Source organism: Coffea arabica, chromosome 1c (assembly GCF_036785885.1).
Source record: "Coffea arabica cultivar ET-39 chromosome 1c, Coffea Arabica ET-39 HiFi, whole genome shotgun sequence".
In the NCBI taxonomy this organism is placed as follows: domain Eukaryota; kingdom Viridiplantae; phylum Streptophyta; class Magnoliopsida; order Gentianales; family Rubiaceae; genus Coffea; species Coffea arabica.
This window is the reverse complement of record NC_092310.1, coordinates 47,839,145-47,858,778: the sequence shown is the minus strand read 5'-3', so window position 1 is coordinate 47,858,778 and position 19,634 is coordinate 47,839,145. Positions and strand designations below refer to the sequence as shown.

The window sequence follows — 19,634 nt, the reverse complement described above, 5'->3', positions numbered from 1 at the left end:
ATAAATATACATATATATTATAAATATATTATTATATAATATTAAGAAATGTATAATATAAATTATATAATTGTAATTATATTTAACTAAATAATTATAATATATATTTATATAATATACTAATATTATAATAAAATATATAATTATAATAAAATTTTATAACTATAATATATTATATATATGTATATATTATAATATATATATATTAATTATACTAAATATTATGTAATTATAAAATTTTGGAATCACACTTGGGTTTTGGACAAAACCCACCCTTTTACTAAGGAATGGAGGGATGCCAAATTTTTAGAAATCATTTCAAAATTTTAATTCTCATACCAATGAACCAAACACCAATTATGGAGTTTATTCCATTCCTTCATTCCGATACCCTTTTACCAAACGCCCCTTACTGTTATAACTGGAATTAAATTCGTAAAAATGGAGAGTTCTGACTATATATCAGTTTCCAATCTTCATCTGTCACGCTGCACGCATACCGAGAGTTAGCCAATAGTCTTACATAAGAGACAGCGTCCAACTTTTAGCAGGAAATGTCAACAGGTTCCAAGCCCAACATTATCCAGATCTGAGCTAGCATTGGCATTCCATTAAAATTGTTAATAAGATTTTGGGAAAAGGAATCTCTAACCAAACGACATGGAGAGCTGGACTTCTGGAGTAAGCTCAGTAGCTAGTTAAGATAGTATTGAATTTGTAAATTGTTTGCAGACTAGGCTGATTGGCTTAAACACACATTAAGGGTATGTTTTACCAACACAAGTCAGATGGTATGAATTCATAAGGATGCTGATAAAGGTGTACTTGGGGCTTGATGATGATCATATCAGCAATATCTGCTTATTAATTTGTTTTAAACAAAACAAACGTAGATAATGCATTTCCTATGCAATAATGGTCATGCAATTTCTTCTTCTATTCTGTTCTCAAGAAATGTTAGCAGTTTTACTAATAAATAAATAAATAAATAAATATATATATATATATATATATATATATATATATATATATATATATATATAAAGAACAGATAAGAACGACAAATAGTCAAGCAATTTCAAGTGGTGGAAGCTGATATCTGTTACAGTAATTGCAAGATCCTTCTTCAATTCCATCTTTTCTTCTGTTTCTTACAACATAAACTTAGGGATGATAATATAGCAGTTGCACAAAAACTTGGTGATGACAATATAGCAGATGCGTTTGTATTCTCCTTTTCAACTTTAGTTGTTTTTTCCTAGTTGTCCCTCTTACTACTTCTTTCGAGAAACGAAATTTGACTAATTAAATTTAATCCCAGAAATCAACCCAAAAGCCGGCAACTCTGATTGCTCCCAGGGACTTAACTACCCAAATCCCAACCCCCCCAAAGCCGATGTGGGATAAAAACCCCGAGAGTTGTCCCTCTTACTCAGTATAGCTATAAAATGACATAAATATTCAGCCTCTCACTTGGTTTGTCAGTCTTTTCAACTGCTTTCTTTTGAAAGAAAGCCAAGCTTGTAAACGGTGGGAATTCGATATAGACAGCTTAATTAGCAGCTTTACAAATAATGAAAATCAAAACCATCGTCAGAGGAAGACAAATAGCCTTCATATCAGTTACAGTTGAGACAAAATTCTAGAACAGGCTCAATGAATTTTACCAGGATTAGAACAAGAATGTCAAAAGATGACACGGAAAATTGTTCATCAAATCCTCTATCACTTTCGCATCCCAATTAAGCTTAAGAGTACGAGAAAAAACAGAAGACATTAAAGACAAACTGTTAACTAGAATGAAAACAAGTGCATGCCTATGCTCTATTCGGAGCTGGACTCCACAAGTGGAGGATGGATGAGGACCTTGATGTCTGGCTCTTCTGCCTCAATATCCGTGGCTGATTTTGAAGCAGAAATGCTGCACCACTGCACTTCAATCTTCTCTAGTGTAGCGATATCTCCAAAACTAGACGGAATCTCCTCAAGTTGTTTACACTTTTGCAGTACCAGTTGCTCAAGGCAGGGAAAGTTGTCACTTGATGCATTCCACTGAACAAGCTTCAGAGTATCTAACTTCAAGAATTTCAGCTTAAGAAACTCCGCATCTCCCATATTCCATTGCTCCCCCTCAAAGGCCCGATGTAGCAACTTCAGAACCTCAAGGTTGGGTAGTTTTAATATTGTTGACATTTCATCCCAGGGAAGCCGAAACTTTGACAAAGTCAACTTTCGAAGACTCAAAGGCAAGCTCATTTCACAGGGGAACATAATACTACCATGGTACAGCAGCTTAAGGGATTCAAGTCGGCTCAAACAGTGGAGCACTGGGAAGCGATTGCAGTTTGCAAGGTCATTCCATGATTCAAAGAATATGCTTTTCAGCTTTCTGATGTTCACAAGTCTTCTTATTATCATTTCTGCACATATCCCGTGAGAAAGAGACAGAGTGGAACAAGTCTCCAGGTTTGATTGGGAGGTATCTCCAGGCTCAGAGTCATCCAAGCTAAAGACAACACGATTATTTATGTGGAGATGCCTCAAGCTTGCCATTTCTAAAATGGTATCTGGTAATGTCACTTCACCTTTTAATCCTTTCACAATCAAAGTTTCAAGATTCCAGAGGTTGGCTATTGATGATGGGATTGATTTTATGCGCCCTCGGAGAGCCAAGTACCTCAACAGGACAAGCTTTTCTACTTGACCAGGAAAAGAATCACCAACATTGATACGCCCCAAATCTAAGACCTTAAGATGCTTGAAGTTGTTAAAAATACGAGAAATATGGGAACTGAATGATGACTGATACTTGAACTGACTGGTAACATTAGCAGAAAAGAACATGAGAGAGCGGACACGAGGACCACATGGCATTCGATTTCTGAAGCGCTCCCACGTAGAGAAGACAGACAGGCGCCGTACATCATACTCAACAATATCAGGTGCCATATGGCCTTCAAATTGGCATATCAAGTCAGACAGGTCCGGTTCTCTAACATCATCATCAAATATATGCATCAAAAAACACTCTTCTTTAGCTCTTGCTACACAATAATCATGCAGCAAATCATGAACATGGCATGTTTTGACCCCATGATCCTTTGACCTCCTTTTGGAAACAATGACTAGGCTTCTATTAACCAGATCCATCAAATAGTATTCAGCTACATCATTGTTGCACACCAATCCTTCTGCAGCCCATAACCTTATCAACTTCCTAATTGCAATTTCTTCACCCTGAGGAAGTGCTCCGAAATAGAGAAAGCATGGTTTCAAGTGATCTGGTAAATGCTTGAAACTCAGACCTAGTATGTCCTTGCATTGTTCCATCTCACCAACAAGCTTCGAACTTAGACTGTCCACAACTTGCATCCACCAATCTTTTCTCTTCTGTGTCCTGGCAAGAATTCCAGCTACTAGAACAATTGATAGAGGCAATCCTTTGCAAGCTGTTGCAATTTGCCTTCCTAACTCTACAAGCTCCTCGGGACATTTTTGTTGCTGAAATACCCTCTTCTCCAACAACTCCCAACTCTCTCCATCAGAAAAAAAACGAAGAGCATGAGGATCGCAGTCAGACTTGGCTTCTAAAGCCACTTCACGGTGTCGAGTTGTAAACATTATTCTACTACCATTTCTGTCATCTGGAAATGATCTTTTCAAATCATCCCATGCCCCTGTGCTCCACATGTCATCCATGACTATGAAGAACCTTTCCTTTTTCAAAGATTTGTAAAGCACTTCATCTAAATCTTCAGTCTTCATGCCACGGATTTGGTCAGTAAGCTCAATAATCTGATTCAAAATGGTGAGCAACAAATCTCTCTTTTCATAAACTTGAGAAATACAGCACCATGCACGAACATGGAAATGACGTGCAACTGAAGGTTCATGGTACAATCTCTTGGCCAAAGTGGTCTTACCAAGGCCAGCCATCCCGACAATCGCAACAATGTCTAACTGCATTCCACCTCTGGTAAGTTTAACTCTTATTGTTTCAGCCTCATCAAGAAAACCCACCAAAGTTCCATCTATTTTTGGGGAATTAACTTCTGATAACACAGGATCAGAACTCATACTCTTTTGGAGATAAAGATTATGATTATGATGGTCGCAAAATGCTCTGACCTTTGACTTTATAAGTTCAATCACATCTACAGCTACAGAGACCCGTAATTTATAATACCATACAGGATAATCTCCCACCAGAAATGAGTCGATAACGAATTCTACCTCATTTGTCACCCCGGCAATATAAGACCACATATAAACTAGATCCTCCAGCTCATTTTGCTGCTTTGCTGTATCCACGAGAAAAGCTCTCAAAAATTCTAGATCTGAAAGGAGTTTTTCAAATTGATGCTTCAGAAAAACAATTGAATTTGCCCTGCTCTCCAGTAGCCCCATCAAATTTCTCAAGAAAGAGTCAACAATACCCAGTTTATCAACCCTGGGGAAAAAAGATGAGGGCGGCCCTGAAACTTCAGGAAAGATCTCTCCGACCTTTGTCTTAATCCCTGCAATCTTTTCAATCATATCAGCCAGCAATTGATCCTTCTCCACAGGAATCTGACCTTCTGTTTTGTCAGCATAGAATGAGCAGAGAGATGCTACCTGACTGACTACAGCTTCAGTTTGACTTGAAATTTGTTTTCCCTCCCATTTATAATTTTCTGGTGGATCAATGAGGAATGCCATTATGAGTATCAACCCTTCACGAAGTTGTTCTACTTGATCATTTGCAGGACGAAGAATTTCTAGGAGAAAATTGACAAAATTTACCACAACTTCACCCACCACATAAATGTCAGATCGAGAGATCTTAGAAGCTTTCAGGATCCCAACAAACATTTCTATGATATCAGACGTACTAGGCTTAATCTTCACCAGCAAATCAGAAAGCATTTCGTTTACCTCTCCCTTACTTTCAGCCGTCCGTTGGAGACAGCACAAATAAGTAATAGCTGCTACCTTATTTGCAGCATCTTCAATAGAAGTAAAAAACAGTCCGATATTCTCATACCCACTGCATTGCCTATTCGTGAAGATGACAAAGTTTCTCAAGAATCGTAGCTTCACTTCAAGGGCTGAGATTTGTTCCTTCAAAGACAGAATCAAATTGCCTTCAAACTTAAGCAGATCCTTCAGATTTACCAGAACACAATCAAAAAATTCCACCAGAACTTCACCACTCATGGCATTGTTTGGTTCTAAGGAATGTTTTGCCCAATCAATAAAATCTTCTCCAATTTCCACCTTGAAAGCTTCAACCTTTTCAAGCAAATCATCTACTACATGGTCTAATTTCTCGTTTAGGCTCCCAGATATCGCCCTATCACGAGCAAAAGAAAGATCCTCTCCTGCCTTCCTCAGTACACTCTCAATATTCATCAAGTGAGACCTCAAATACCCACCATCACTACAGTTTCTCCACCCCGAACTACACCACAAAAATGTTCTGAGAAATCTCAATTCAACTTTAAGTTTCTCAACCAAATCTCCTCGATCAAAAAACAATCCCTTCTCTAAATACTCCAAGTCCTCCAACACTGTATCAACACAGGTATGAACCATCTTTATCGGTACTTATTTACAAATTTCATGCAACAACAAGAAAATCTTGGAAATCCCACCAGAAAATCAGCTTCACAGTACTTAATCTATCCACCTGGACGAACAGAGATCCACCAACTACTCAAGAACAGTTTGAAAAATCAATAGACAACCGCAAAACTCGCAAGATTGACTACTTCCTACAGCTAGCTAATGATTAAATACAGCAAGTTGCATCTTGATAAACACTACTTACAAGTTACAACGTATTAAACTGCGAGCTGGAGCAACACCAAAATGCCTCAGTGCGATCAGAGGAGATGCAGGTGCCATTTCGCGAACATCCCACCGGGCGAGATTGACTACTGACTTGCCTCAGAGCGATCAGGGGAGGGGCAGGTGTAGTCGGGCAATCGTCCAACCAAAGCGTTGAGATATGAATGTTGATCGAAGTTTTGGATCTTGGAAAGCTGTTGCCAAGTATTTGTGAACCTGAACTTGGGACTTTGAAATGAGAATGCAGATGTCCGACGAAGGTGATGGGCGGTGATTGATTTTGTCTTGGGGGTAAGGGAAATTGATAGCCGTTACATATTTGATTTTTGTTTAGGAATGATTTTCTTTGAGCTCCTTGAAGTTAAGGGAAATTGAGATTAGCATATGTGATGTTTGAAAGTTTACACATACAGCCATTGATAATGCCTTGAGTACCGCTTTTGGTGACAGGGATTTATGTGTAAAAAGATGTTCAAAAGCTTTTCAAGGAGGGAAAATTAGAAGCAAAAAGAGTTGGAGTTTGAGGTTGAGTCAATAGCCCAAACGCATTTAATACTTTTTAGTTGTTGATTTGATTTAGTTTATTGACCAAAAATTCTCATGATTTTATAGGATATGATACTACAATCTTGGATTTTTACACTAAATTGTCATATACAATTGGAGAAATTATTTTTCACAATGGAAAGAGTCAACATTTTGTATCACAGTTAATGATATTCAGTGAGAAATCTTATATGGCTTGTAATTTATATAATGGGTAAAATATAGAAAAGTCCATTGAGATTAAGCGAATATACAGACAAACCTCCTATAGTTTCAAAACACACATTCCAGTAACCTATCTCGTAGTTTGAACTAATTTAAAAAAGTATCGAAAATCGTCTAAATTAATGGGTTTGAAATACATGCGCTTCTTTTGCAAGTATTTATACCGGAAACAAACAAATTTTCAGTCGATATATCTATTATAGGATAGAAAAACCCCCATTTGGTTAAACAAACCTACAAAAAAGGTCCCTTATAATTTCAAATCATACAATCCAGTATCTTGTGATTTGAACTAATGTGAAAAATGGACAAAAATTATTTAAATTAACGAGTTTGAGTTTGCTTGACCTGGAAAATAATTTTTTAAATCAAATTTTTAGTTGATATACCTATTAAACCCCTTAGAACTCATAAAAATTTCAAAAACAACCCTCCCAAGCACAGCTTACCTCATTTCTATACATAAAATAAATAAATAAAAATTTTCAAATAAAACTCACCTTATTTCTATATACAAAATAAATAAATAAATATTTTCAAATACAACTTTATGCACAAAATAAATAAATAAAAGTAACATGTAACCATATGGGGCTTTTTGGTACATTGGCTTAACCACAAGAGTTTTTTTTCGTAAGTTTGCTTAATAGAATGATTGTTAAAAGGTCTTTTATTATTTATATATATTAGGATAATTGTGTCATTTTGTTCGTCTCCACTAATTTTGATGATTTTCGTTGTTGTTTCAAATTAGTTTAAATTATGAGAGGCTGAAATGTATTATTTGAAACTATAAGGGGCTTTCCCGTAAGTTAGCTTAACTATAGAGGGCTGTTTTGTGCTTTATCGTTATATAAAGCATTTATATGTTTCAAAAGAAAATAATGAACCGATATTAAATGTTTTTATTTTTACTTTTTTTAGTAAGGGAAATATAGGATTTAAAATTTAAAAAACGAGGAGAGGAATGAGAAATTGGGAACCAAGATCTCTAAATCATAAGGTTTCAATCTTAGCCACTAAATCAAGACATCAATATATCAAGTGTGTTTTTAAGAATTATCACTAGTGGAGATTCCCGCGTTCGACACGATAGTTTTAGCCAAAGTGGTGGAAACAAGTTGTATTTTTTGGAGCATTTTAGTTGAATCAGTTGTAATACATTGAAACAACAACTATAATACGATTTTAAATCTCAGCCAATTATTCTACCATCTCATGAATACATAACATGAATGGGAACGTAAGCATTAGAGGTGGCAAAATGGGCGGGATTTGCTTGGGTTTAAGATGGAATCGAGTTATATGGGTTTGGGCCCAATCTTACCCATATGTGTTTTGGGACTAATTTGGGCAGGATCACTTTGGGATGGGTTTAGATTGATCCCGCCCAATACCCAAATCTATTTTCTATATATATTTTTTCCTTTTATTTCATTTTTTATTTTTTATATAACTTTAATATTTTGTATTTATTAAATTTCTTTTAGTTTTATTAAATAAACATGCAAGTGCTTTATACTTAGGATTCTCAACAAAAATTGGATTAACAAATAAAGGAAAAGATAGATATAATACGGCCATATTCCAACATATATCAAAATGACCTAGGCACTTAGGGTGTTGAATATTTATTCTCATCATTGTCCAAGGATGACATGTCTAAACTGACTGAAGTGTTGGAAATTCTTGTGGATAATGACTAGGAAGACTGCTAGATTATATTCGCTAGTATGACTATAAAAATTGTTAAAAATAATTTTTGAATCTAAGACTCCGTTTGGATTGACTATATTTTCAAAAAACAAAATTTTCAAATACAATATTACAATAATATACAATAACTCAAAAAATATCTCATCCATATTAGTATATCAAATATTTCAAAAAAATTTTATAGTAAAAATTTTTCATATACACTGAGACAATAAAATATTTCAAAAACATCCCAAAAAACAGTTAATCCAAATAGAGCCCTTGCTATTTGAACCCAATGGGTACCCAAGTATTTTCCAAAATTTTCCATCAATTAATGGGTACAATTAGATTTGTCCCATTTTAAACCCAATATCAAATTCCAGTACCCATCCCGCCCCAAGTCCCTTTGGGCATGGGTAATCCATTGAGATTTGGGATAAATTGCCACCTCTAAGCATACGTCATAGTCGGTCCAAGTATGGATCGGGCAAAACCTCATACGACCCAAGTCGGATTTAGAAACCATGCCCAGATTGTAGATACAAATCTTAGATCAACCCATTCTCACCTTAAGCTCAGTCAGATCGAGCTTTAGTGGGTCAGGCAGATCGAGCTCCAATCTTCTGGCCCAATTTGTTGTCCCAATTGGCGGTGGCTATTAAAACATTTGTGCCTGGCAATAATTCAAATATGTGCAATTTAGGGAGTATAGCTCTTTTTTATGGAAGAATTTAGCATAAATTTTTATAAACAAAAGAAAGGTAAACTTTGATTTTTTAATTTTTTTAAATAGAAATTTAATTACTTGATACATGCACGAAAAAACATATATACAAATTCAAATATAGGAAGCTTTGTTGTTCATCTTATATACTAAATAACTTTGATAGAGACAATAGTTGCATTGATAAAAAAAAATCATAGCACCACTATTTGCATTGATAACATCTAATGAACAAACAAAAATAAAACAAATAAGTAAACCAAAAATTTAGAAATAAACGTGTAAATATAATAATGTCTGTTAATGGAAGAGCACAATTTTACATGCAAATTGATTTTAAAAATTGAAATTCAGTGTCATGTCATAAAAAGTTACAAAGGCCAACTAACATGGAATCAATGGATTTTGTAGGTCTTGAAATAATTTCACTTTGTATACAACAATAACGTACGAGGATAAGTTTGAACTTACAGGTCGTAGAGAAGATTTTAAGAAAGTAAAAAAAAAAATCTTTAATAACCGGGGGAAAAAGTTTAAAAAAAAAAAACCCTTTAAGAAGGTTTTGGGTTTGGTGTAGGAAATTATCTTCATGATAGTAGGAGATAGAAGAGTAAAGTGGAAAATTAATAATTGAGTGGTGTTGGTAAAATAAAACGTGGGTGTTGGATTGAAGTAGTTTTGGATGAATAGTATTTGAGTGTATGTTGAGACAGTAAGTGAATAATAAATAATAAGGATAAATTTGACAACACAAAAAGTGATAGCGAAAATTTACACCAGACAAATTACATTCAACAGACGGATAGTTTCACCTCCATATACGACAACAATTGTATGAGAAACTTCGAACTTGCAGGTTGAGGGAAAAAAAAACTTTAAAAAAGTGGAAATAAACTTCAATGACTAGTTTATGATAATGCCCCAAAAGAATCCAAAGAACGTTTCTGGCAGAAAAAACAGTCATGTTATCACACTGGCACACCAAAATGCATTTGCCCTTTTCATATGGCAAGACAGAGAGGCAAAATGTTGTTGGTTTCTTCCTTTTCATGCTGATGCATTGGTAGGGACTAGTTGTCTAAGATAAGGATAGAGATAGGGGCTATATGCACACCTTTTACAAAATTGAATTGATTTCTTTTGGTACTTTAAGGTAGAACTTTTCTAGTAGAAAAATGTCAAAAAAGTCGAGATATCTTTTTCTTTTTTTACTATGAAAAAAGTGAACATCAATACATAGTCGCCCTTATCACAAGGCAAGACCAAAAAAGGGCAAAATTTTTCTTGGTTTCTTGCTTGTTAGGTTGATGCATTGGTAGGATTAGATGTCCAAGATAAGAGTAACAGAGCGGTTAAATTCACACATCTCAATTATAAATCAATAACTTGTACAATTTGATATTAATGATACAAGTCATCAATGATCAATGCATCAAGTATGTGGACCTAGCCCTCTCTAAGGATAATTGGAAACTGTGCTTTACTTTAGGCTAATAGGGAGCATATGAGTACTGTATATAGAAGTATTACTCTTTCTGTACTCAAAAAGTGACACTACTTGTGTTTTTGAAGGACAAAATAAACAGTGAGTTGTTTGTCAGTGTTGCATGTGCTCTTTTGACTTGTGTAGACAAGAACATATGTTAGTTAGCAAAAAACTAAGTGATGATGCTTTAGGCGTTATTGTTGATGAGGAAAGACTGTTTTCTCAGTGTTCTTAGAACACTTCTTGTATAGCTTTTCTCGAGCCGCTGCTCGTATATGTACTCTTTCTCATTAAAGCAATGAAAATATCCTATCGTTTCAAAAAAAAAAAAAAAGAGTTGTTTGTCAGTGCATGAGTTCAATAATCAGAATGCAGAAGTATTAAATTGAGCCAATACATGTGACAGTAAAGATAGAGATTGTTGGCTGGCCTGTTTTCCATGGCAATTAGTGAACCTAATGAAATTGAATTGGTGTTAAATCTCTAACATTAGAAAATCATACAGAAAAATTAAGTATTAAATAACTACTAGCATCAATTTTTCTGATCATCACACTCTCATTTAATTTACCCTTCAACTTGTGAAAACCACCCCATAAAGCTGAGGATCAACATATACACAGTCAGAAAATGATTCCCAAGTACAATACATAAGTAGTGGTTTGTTTTCACCCTTGGAGTAACTTTGTAGCAGTTAATCTTTTTTTATCTCTGGGAAGAGGTATTGCAAGAAACTAAACTCCTAAAATCCAAGGTTAAGCAAACAAACATTTATTTTTGATCAAGAAGAAGTCGAAGTTAGGCATGTGTAAAGGGTGACATTCATAAGATAAGTTACAAATTTTTGATGCGTTTAAAGACACGAGAATAGCACAACTCGAAACCTTATTAAAAAAAGAAAAGAAAGAAAAAAGAAAACTTGAGAGTCAAATCACGAATCTACTTAACTAATGTCTTTACCAGCTAAGATAGCTCTTTGGTACGGCACTAGTATTTCCCTAACCTCCAACATGTTCTTTTCAAAAAAAAAAAAAAACACCTCCAACATGTTGGAGACAGCATTCAATCACACAATTACAAGTTCTGTGGCTCATTTCTATATGGGCTTACACAAAAGGACAAAGGTCACTGAGCTATATTTTCCAAGCCCAATTACTGGCTTGAGCATAAAAACAAGAATCTCAAGAAAGGCAGAAATCAGAATGGAAAATAAGGACCCTTCAAAGTTCAGTCAGCATGCATAGAGATTCAGATATGCTCCCACTACTCCACCGTTGGTCCATTACAAGTATATTGCACTGATAATTTGTCTTACACCTAAAACAAAAATCACATCTTGAATCTTGTTAACAATATGCTTAAACAAGTCAAATACAACTCACTTTCTAACAGTTTCCCAAACCACTCTCTAATTTCTCCTCATTCTTTACAATGAATCTGCAGATGCAGTTAATACGCCACTCACCTAACATTCCCTCTCTACTACTCTACACTCTTTACTCTTCCACTTCCATGCTTGGCCACTGTCCCTTTCAGGTCCTTGTCAACTTTCCCTTGCATTATATTTACACCCCAGCTGCTGCTGCATTATTGTATCATTCTGCAATTCTTGAATGCTTTATGGGATTTCTGACTGGATGCTTCTTGTGGGTTTTTATCAACAGCAGCTCTTCGTTAGAGTAACTAAAAGCATTTTGGTTTTCAGTTTTGTTTCCTTTTAAGTACTGCTGTCATTTGACTGTAGCATTAGTGGACTTATTAGAACCCTTCTTTCATCAGCTGAAGATGTAGGGTCTGATTCCTTTAAACTGTTTGTTTATTGCATTTGTTTGCCTCCAGTTGGTCATAGAAATGCCTGGGTCTATCCTGCCCAAAATGGGTTTTTGTCATTTTTATCATTTCATATTTTGCTGGTGTTATTGATTTTTTTGTTAACCCCATCCTTCTTCAATGGTTGGTTTCTAGTAACATTCTTCAGTCCTTTCATGTTAACTGTAGTTGCTGGTTTCTCTTGCTTACTGCATCTTAGCATTCCACTTCCCTGAAGTTTTGCTTATTTCTTGATTTATAGTCCTTTGGACCCTTAAAACTATTCTAGCTAGTTCCAGATGCTTTCCCTAGTAGTCCACATTGTATAGCATCAACTGAAATATTGTTGGCTCTGGGGGCAAAGGTGGTGAAGTTGAGAAATGCAATTCATTTGTTTGATATTGTTAATATTAGTAGAATTTGCAGCAGGACAATCAGATTTAGAAGCACTCCTGGAGCTAAAAAAGGGAATTCTGAAAGACCCTTCAGGGAAAGTGCTTGTTTCTTGGGATTCCAAGTCATTGTCTTCTGATGGCTGCCCTAAGAATTGGTATGGTATCAGCTGTAGTGAAGGTAATGTAACTTCAATTACACTGAATGGTATGGGATTAGTTGGAACCTTTGGTTTCCCTGCAATTTCAGGGCTCAAAATGCTTCGGAATTTGTCAATTCCTAACAACCAGTTCAGTGGCAGTGTCAATCAGGAGATTGGATTAACCACTACCTTGGAATATTTGGATCTGTCGGGCAATCTATTTAATGGTACAATGCCATCTGAATTAACTGACTTAAAGAGCTTGGTCCATCTAAATCTTTCAGTAAACTACATGGAAGGCACAATTCCTTCTGGTTTTACATATCTGGAGCAGTTGAAGTTTCTAGATTTGCATTCTAATGGTTTTTCAGGGGAAGTTATGGACCTGTTAGCCCAATTAGGTAGTGTGGAGCATGTGGATGTCAGCAGCAATAGTTTCTCTGGCTCCTTAGACTTGGCACTAGGAAGTACCTACTTCATATCTTCGATTCAACACATAAATGTTAGCTGTAATAACTTGGGTGGAGAGCTCTTTGCTCATGATGGAATGCCATATTTTGACAATCTTGAGGTGTTTGATGCAGCAAATAACCACTTTGTAGGCAATGTTCCTTCCTTCAATTTTGTGGTATCTCTGCGAGTTCTTAGGCTTGGAACTAACCAATTATCTGGAGCGCTACCAGAAGCCCTTCTGCTCGAGAATTCAATGGTCTTGACTGAATTGGACCTTAGCCATAATCTACTTGAGGGTATGTCAATTCTGAAGTTCAGCTATACCTTTTAAACTGCTCTTGTATGTTTGAAGTTGACCTCCAGTTCAAAGGATTAAAGGATGTCAATTTCAAGGTGTTGCTCCATGTTGTTCTTCTGTTTAATTTTACATCTTGAGTGATAAACTTAGGGCTGCTGGCTTCTGTAAAATACCAAAGGAGGAGTTTTTCCAAAAATTATAAGCAATAGATGAAGAAAAGAGCATAAAATAGAAATTGAACTAAAACAGGGGTAAAATCGAAAGACTAGCTGTTTACTGTGTTTATATTCTTTCCCCATCCCCATTTGTTGGTCTAATTTTAATCTGTTGCATATGATTCTAATTTGATAACATGGTGTAAAGCAAGAAGCAGGATGACATTTCTTATAATGATTTCTTTTTCAACAGGTCCTGTAGTAAGTATCAGCTCTGCAACTCTGAAGAATGTAAATCTGTCCTCTAACAGTCTGTCAGGCCCCTTGCCTGCAAAGATAGGGCATTGTGCAGTCATAGATATGAGTAACAACAAATTCACTGGAGACTTGTCCAGAACACAGAGTTGGGGGAATTATGTTGAAATTATTGACTTAAGCTCCAACTTGCTGATAGGAACACTTCCAAATCAAACTTCTCAGTTCCTGAGGCTTGCCTCATTAAGGATTTCCAACAACTCGTTGGAAGGTAGCATTCCTCCTATTTTAGGTAGTTATCCTGAACTAAAAAGAATTGACTTCAGTTTAAACCACTTTAGTGGTTTACTGATTCCAAGCCTTTTTAACTCAACCAGAATTACTGATATCAACTTGTCTTTCAACAACTTCTCTGGCACCATACCTATTGAGTCACTGAACACTCAGAATCCAGGTCTGGTAGCTATTGATCTGTCGCATAATGCACTCACCGGCCAATTGCCTCCAGAATTTGGTGAGTTCCCAAATTTGGTATATCTTGACCTATCCAACAACAACCTTGTGGGAGACATCCCTGATGACCTTCCAAATTCACTGAAGGCATTCAATGTGTCATATAATAATCTGTCTGGAACTGTGCCTAAAAACTTGCAGAGGTTTCCCCTTTCTGCATTTCATCCGGGAAATGCCCATCTTACTCTGCAATATGAGTCGTCTTCACCGATAAGTGAACCAAATACGAGCTTGAGGAGGCAAGGTTCACATATAAAATCCATAATCAAGACTGCTCTTATAGCCGGTTTAGTTGGCGGTGCCTCTACTATTATCTTCTTAACCACAATTATCTATTGCAAATTCCATCATCGAGAAGATAGCAGGTCAACTTCCAATGATGCTACTAAAAAGAAAGGTATTCAGCCAAAATCTTCTCCTAATCCTGATACATCTGCTCTTTAGAAAATGATAAAATCAATCACTAATTTCTTTAACCTTACCTTCAGATCCTTTATCTTTATCACAAGTAGAGTCTGCTCATGATCCTCAAGGCAAGTCATCAGTCGAACCAGGGCAAAAAGGTCTTGGCCAGCAAGATGCAGTGGGAAAAAGTGAAATGACAGCTTCTCCTTTATCTATAAGTTCATCTGCTAATACATCGCCTTCTAATCTCCAACAATTATCAGACTATCCCAGTCCACTCAAGGTTTGTTCTCCAGATAAACTTGCTGGAAATCTTCAGCTCTTTGATAGCTCTGTGAGGTTCAATTCCGAAGAACTATCATGTGCGCCTGCAGAAGTTGTTGGAATGAGTTGTCATGGAAAGCTTTACAAAGCTGTGCTCAGTTCTGGTCATATACTGGCTGTGAAATGGCTCAAGGAAGGAATAGCTAATGGAAGGAAAGAATTTTCCAGAGAAGCAAGGAAACTAGGAAACATCAGACATCCAAGTTTAGTTTCCCTTCAGGGTTATTACTGGGGCCCCAAAGATCATGAAAAGCTGCTTATATCAAATTATGTGGATGCACCATGTTTGGCTCTCTGTCTTCATGGTATTCTCCTTTCCTCTTTTATTACTGCTATTGACTTATTTCTATGTTCTCCTTTTATGGTAAATTGCATTAGTTGTCCTCAAAATATATAAAGAATGGGAGCATTTGGCTCTTTGAATTTTGTTGATTTGATTTATTAAGTTTCAGAAGCCATCGTATTACTATTTTAAAATTGGACTGTACATGTTATCAAATGCTTCAAAATAACCTCGTTGTATTTGGTTTAGTGCTGCTGCCGCACATAGACTTCAAGATTAATGATGACATTACTAAGCACAATGAAGATTGTTCTTTATTTAACAGACTTGTATTTTGATCCGTTAAATCTGTTCAACAAATAAGGATTGTCATATGCAAAGAAGTGCTCGAGTTGAATTTAATTTCTGAAAAAAATATGATTTTTAATCTGAAATTCAATTTTCAGCTCTCATCATGCTTTCAATATCTTCTGTAGATAGAGATGCCAGAAAGTTGCCTCCGTTGGCTCTTAATGACCGGCTCAAAGTTGCTGTTGATGTTGCTCGGTGTCTAAACTATCTTCACAATGACAGCTTAATACCTCATGGAAACCTCAAATCAACAAATATCTTGATTGAAATTCCTAAACTGCATGTACTTGTAACTGATTATAGTCTCCATCGGTTAATGACATCAGCTGGTACAGCTGAGCAATTACTGAATGCAGGCGCCCTTGGCTACCGACCCCCTGAATTTGCAAGCACAAGTAAACCTCTCCCATCGCTGAAAAGTGATGTATATGCTTTTGGTGTTATCCTATTGGAGCTTCTGACAGGAAGAAACTCTGCAGAAATTGTTAGAGAGAGCAACGAAATGGTGGATTTAACAGAATGGGTGAGATTATTGGTCATGGAAAATCGTTCAACAGAGTGCTTTGATAAATCCATCTTTAGCACCCAAGAGCGACCACTTAAAGTTTTGGATAGCATGCTTCAAGTTGCTCTCAGATGTATCCTTCCAGCAGATGAGAGACCTGACATGAAGATGATTTTGGAAGATCTTTCTTCAATAATATCAGAACATGCCCTGAACAGGTAGATAAATAGCCTTGATAGCTCAGAAAATTGATTGGTTCTTTCCAGTTTCTGTTTCCTTCCGATCATTTCCAAGTGCATGTAGCCTGTAGATCGAGTTTTAGAAGTTGTTCCATGTGATAGTTCTGATGAAAAGAATAAGGTTTCTTTTAACCCTTTTCACAGTCATCATCATGGATCTTTTCCGGAAGAATGTAAATGTGGTCATCAAGTATTCCTCACTGTAAAATTCATAAATATAATCGTAAAATATTCTTTTGCGGTTCAAGATAATCATGTTGGTAAACCTGGTTTGATTCTTTTCACAGTCTAATTATTTATCTGATTTTTGATAATTGTCTAGTTGGTGAAAAACTTGAGATGAATTAGCATTTAGCAACGGAACTATTGATGCATGAGTTAATCACAGTTGCATGAATACTATATCATCCTCAGTCATGTAATTTATGGTTTGTGTTCTTGCTCAAGGGTGCCTTTGCAGCCAAACTTTTCTACCATGACTTTTGGAAAAATTAAATGTCTTTGGATGCCAATCTTGCTGATTATCATTGTTGAATGAATTAAATACAGTTCCAACAAGTGTTTGGATTGCATTTTTCTATCAAAAAAATTTTACGCTTTTCGTGAACACATTTTTCAATCACTATTTTACCTTGTATATATCAATTCGTTACAGTATATTTTTCTACAAAATCTCTAAAGAATAGCAAGCCAGGGGAAGATTTTATCATAGCTGTTGCTCTCATCAGAGAAAAAAAATGCAAGGTTGTTTTATTTTTGATACTTCCAGAAGCATGAAATGCCAATAATTGGTGACTGCTTATATTATTAAATTTGAAGTTTCTATTTAGTTCTGTCTCTTATTTGTAAGCATTCTTGTCAATATTGCCCAGTAATTTGTACAAGTAATGCACTCAAACCTTGGCAGAAATAGAACTCAGGCCAAGTGAAAGGTTGGTTTTTCACAAATCCGCTTATCAAAAAATTGCTAATTTTCTGAAAAGTACACCAAAAGAAATTAACATACACCCCCTGCGGTTAAGTACTTCTAAATATTCGCCCCTGGTGATTTAAAAGAGTCCATTTGCACCCCTTATATTTTAGATTTAAGTGAAAAGTAGATGGAAGCTCACTCCAATAATGGAAATTTCATCATAGAGGCCCCATTAATGAGAGTGAAAACTGAATTCTAGTAATCCCACTTGAAACTAACGTTCTTGTTCCCAAAATGCCTCCATTTGAACATTAAATTCTATGCAAAGTTCAAAGACAAATACAATGTTCAAGTCTTTTTTCTTTAACCTTTTTATAAAGTATAACATTTAAATGGGGGGCACTTTAAGAATAAAAGTATTAGATTTAAGTGGGATCACTAGAACTAAGGGTCTGTTTGATAAAACTGATGTCTAAAATCTGAAATCTGAGGTATAAATTTATTAAGTTATTGAATTGTTAAGTACTAAATCTGATACATTTGAGTACATATCATATTAAGTGATAAGTGAATAGTTTATCACTTATTTTTTAAAATAAGTTTTGCCTAAGAAATTTAGTACTACTTAATTGATTCAGATATTCTGTTTTTTGTTATCAAACACGTCTGAATATATTAAGATTTGAAACCATTAAATTTAAGTGTTGAATAGAGTTATCAAATAGGATCTAAGCTACAATGTTCAAGTCTTTTTCTTTAACCTTTTTATAAAGTATAACATTTAAATGGGGGCACTTTAAGAATAAAAGTATTAGATTTAAGTGGGATCACTAGAAGTAAGGGTGTGTTTGATAAAACTGATATTGAAAATTGAAAATTGAAATCTGAAATCTAAATCTATTAAGTTATTGAATTGTTAAATAATAAATATGATACATTTGAATGCATATCTTATTAAGTGATAATTGAATAGTGTATCAGTAATTTTTTGAAGTAAGTTTTGTCTAAGAAATTTAGTATTACTTAATTAATTCAGATATTATATTTTTTGTTATCAAACGCATCTGAATATATTAAAATTTGAACCCATTAAATTTAAATGGTGAATAGGGTTATCAAATAGGATCTAAGCTACAATAGCATTATTGTGGTGCACATATTTAAACCCATTACTGATGAGTGCTTCAGTCTATTTTTCACTTAAACTCAAAATGTAAGGTTTTTAAGTGCATAATTTTAAACAACAAAGACTGAATGTGTCAAGGTGCCTAATCACGGGGTTTATGTGGAATTTGTCCAAAAAAATCCAAAAAGGCGCCTGCTTGGATTGAGTTTTTTTTCTTTTTCTTTTTCTTTTTTACCCCCTTTTCTAGTAGATTAATGTTATAAGACCAATATTAAGTGACACAAAAATAAGGTTGCGCTTGATAAAACTGAAGTTTAAAAATTGAATTTTGAATTTATTAAATTACTAAATTATTAAGTACTAAATCGAATACATTTGAATGTATATCATATTAAGTGATAAATGAATAGGTCATTACTTATTTTTGAAAATAAATTTTTCCTAAAAAATTCAGTGTCACTTAATTAGTTCAAATATTTTATTTTTTGTTATCAAATGTGTCTGAACATGTTAAGATTTGAATCCATCCAGTTTAAGTACTGAATTAGGTTATCAAATAGAACCTAAGGTTGCGTTTGATAAAACTGAAATATGAAATTTGAAATCTGAAATCTGAAATTTAAAGTCTCACCCTATTAAGTTAGTAAATTGTTAAACACTAAATCTAAGACTTTTCAGTGTATAACACATTAAGTGATAAATGAATAGCTTATCACTTATTTTTTGGAGCAAGAGTTGTCTAAAAAATTCAATGCTACTTAATTAATTCAAATATTTTATTTTTAATTGACAAACTTATTTGAATATATTAAAATTTGAACCCATTAAATTTAAATTTTGAATTGAATTATCATACAAGGTCAAGTGATTAAAAAGCAAACAAAGAGAAAACTTGTGAACGGATAATAACAATATAAAGAAAATAAAGAGAAGGACGAAAACAAGAAGAAATTAACACGACA

General features: G+C 34.8%; 2 protein-coding genes across 3 annotated transcripts; one reads left to right on the top strand and one right to left on the bottom strand.

Annotated features, from left to right (window-relative positions):
- Positions 1-1,537: 1,537 nt before the first annotated feature.
- LOC140035035 (putative late blight resistance protein homolog R1A-3) lies at positions 1,538-6,213 on the bottom strand. The gene has a single exon (XM_072074372.1). The coding sequence runs from the start codon at positions 5,572-5,574 to the stop codon at positions 1,825-1,827; it is 3,750 nt and encodes a 1,249-aa protein (XP_071930473.1). The 5' UTR covers positions 5,575-6,213; the 3' UTR covers positions 1,538-1,824.
- Positions 6,214-11,753: 5,540 nt separating this feature from the next.
- On the top strand, positions 11,754-16,885 carry LOC113725328 (probable inactive receptor kinase At5g10020). 2 transcript variants are annotated; one of them, XM_072074369.1, is made up of 4 exons: positions 11,754-13,601; positions 14,012-14,923; positions 15,015-15,560; positions 16,216-16,885. In XM_072074369.1, the coding sequence occupies exons 1-4, from the start codon at positions 12,698-12,700 to the stop codon at positions 16,614-16,616; spliced, it is 2,763 nt and encodes a 920-aa protein (XP_071930470.1). In that variant the 5' UTR covers positions 11,754-12,697; the 3' UTR covers positions 16,617-16,885. The 2 variants fall into 2 exon arrangements, with proteins under 2 accessions (XP_071930470.1, XP_071930467.1); XM_072074366.1 differs by having other exon boundaries at positions 11,756-13,601; positions 16,015-16,885.
- The last annotated feature ends 2,749 nt before the right edge of the window (positions 16,886-19,634 follow it).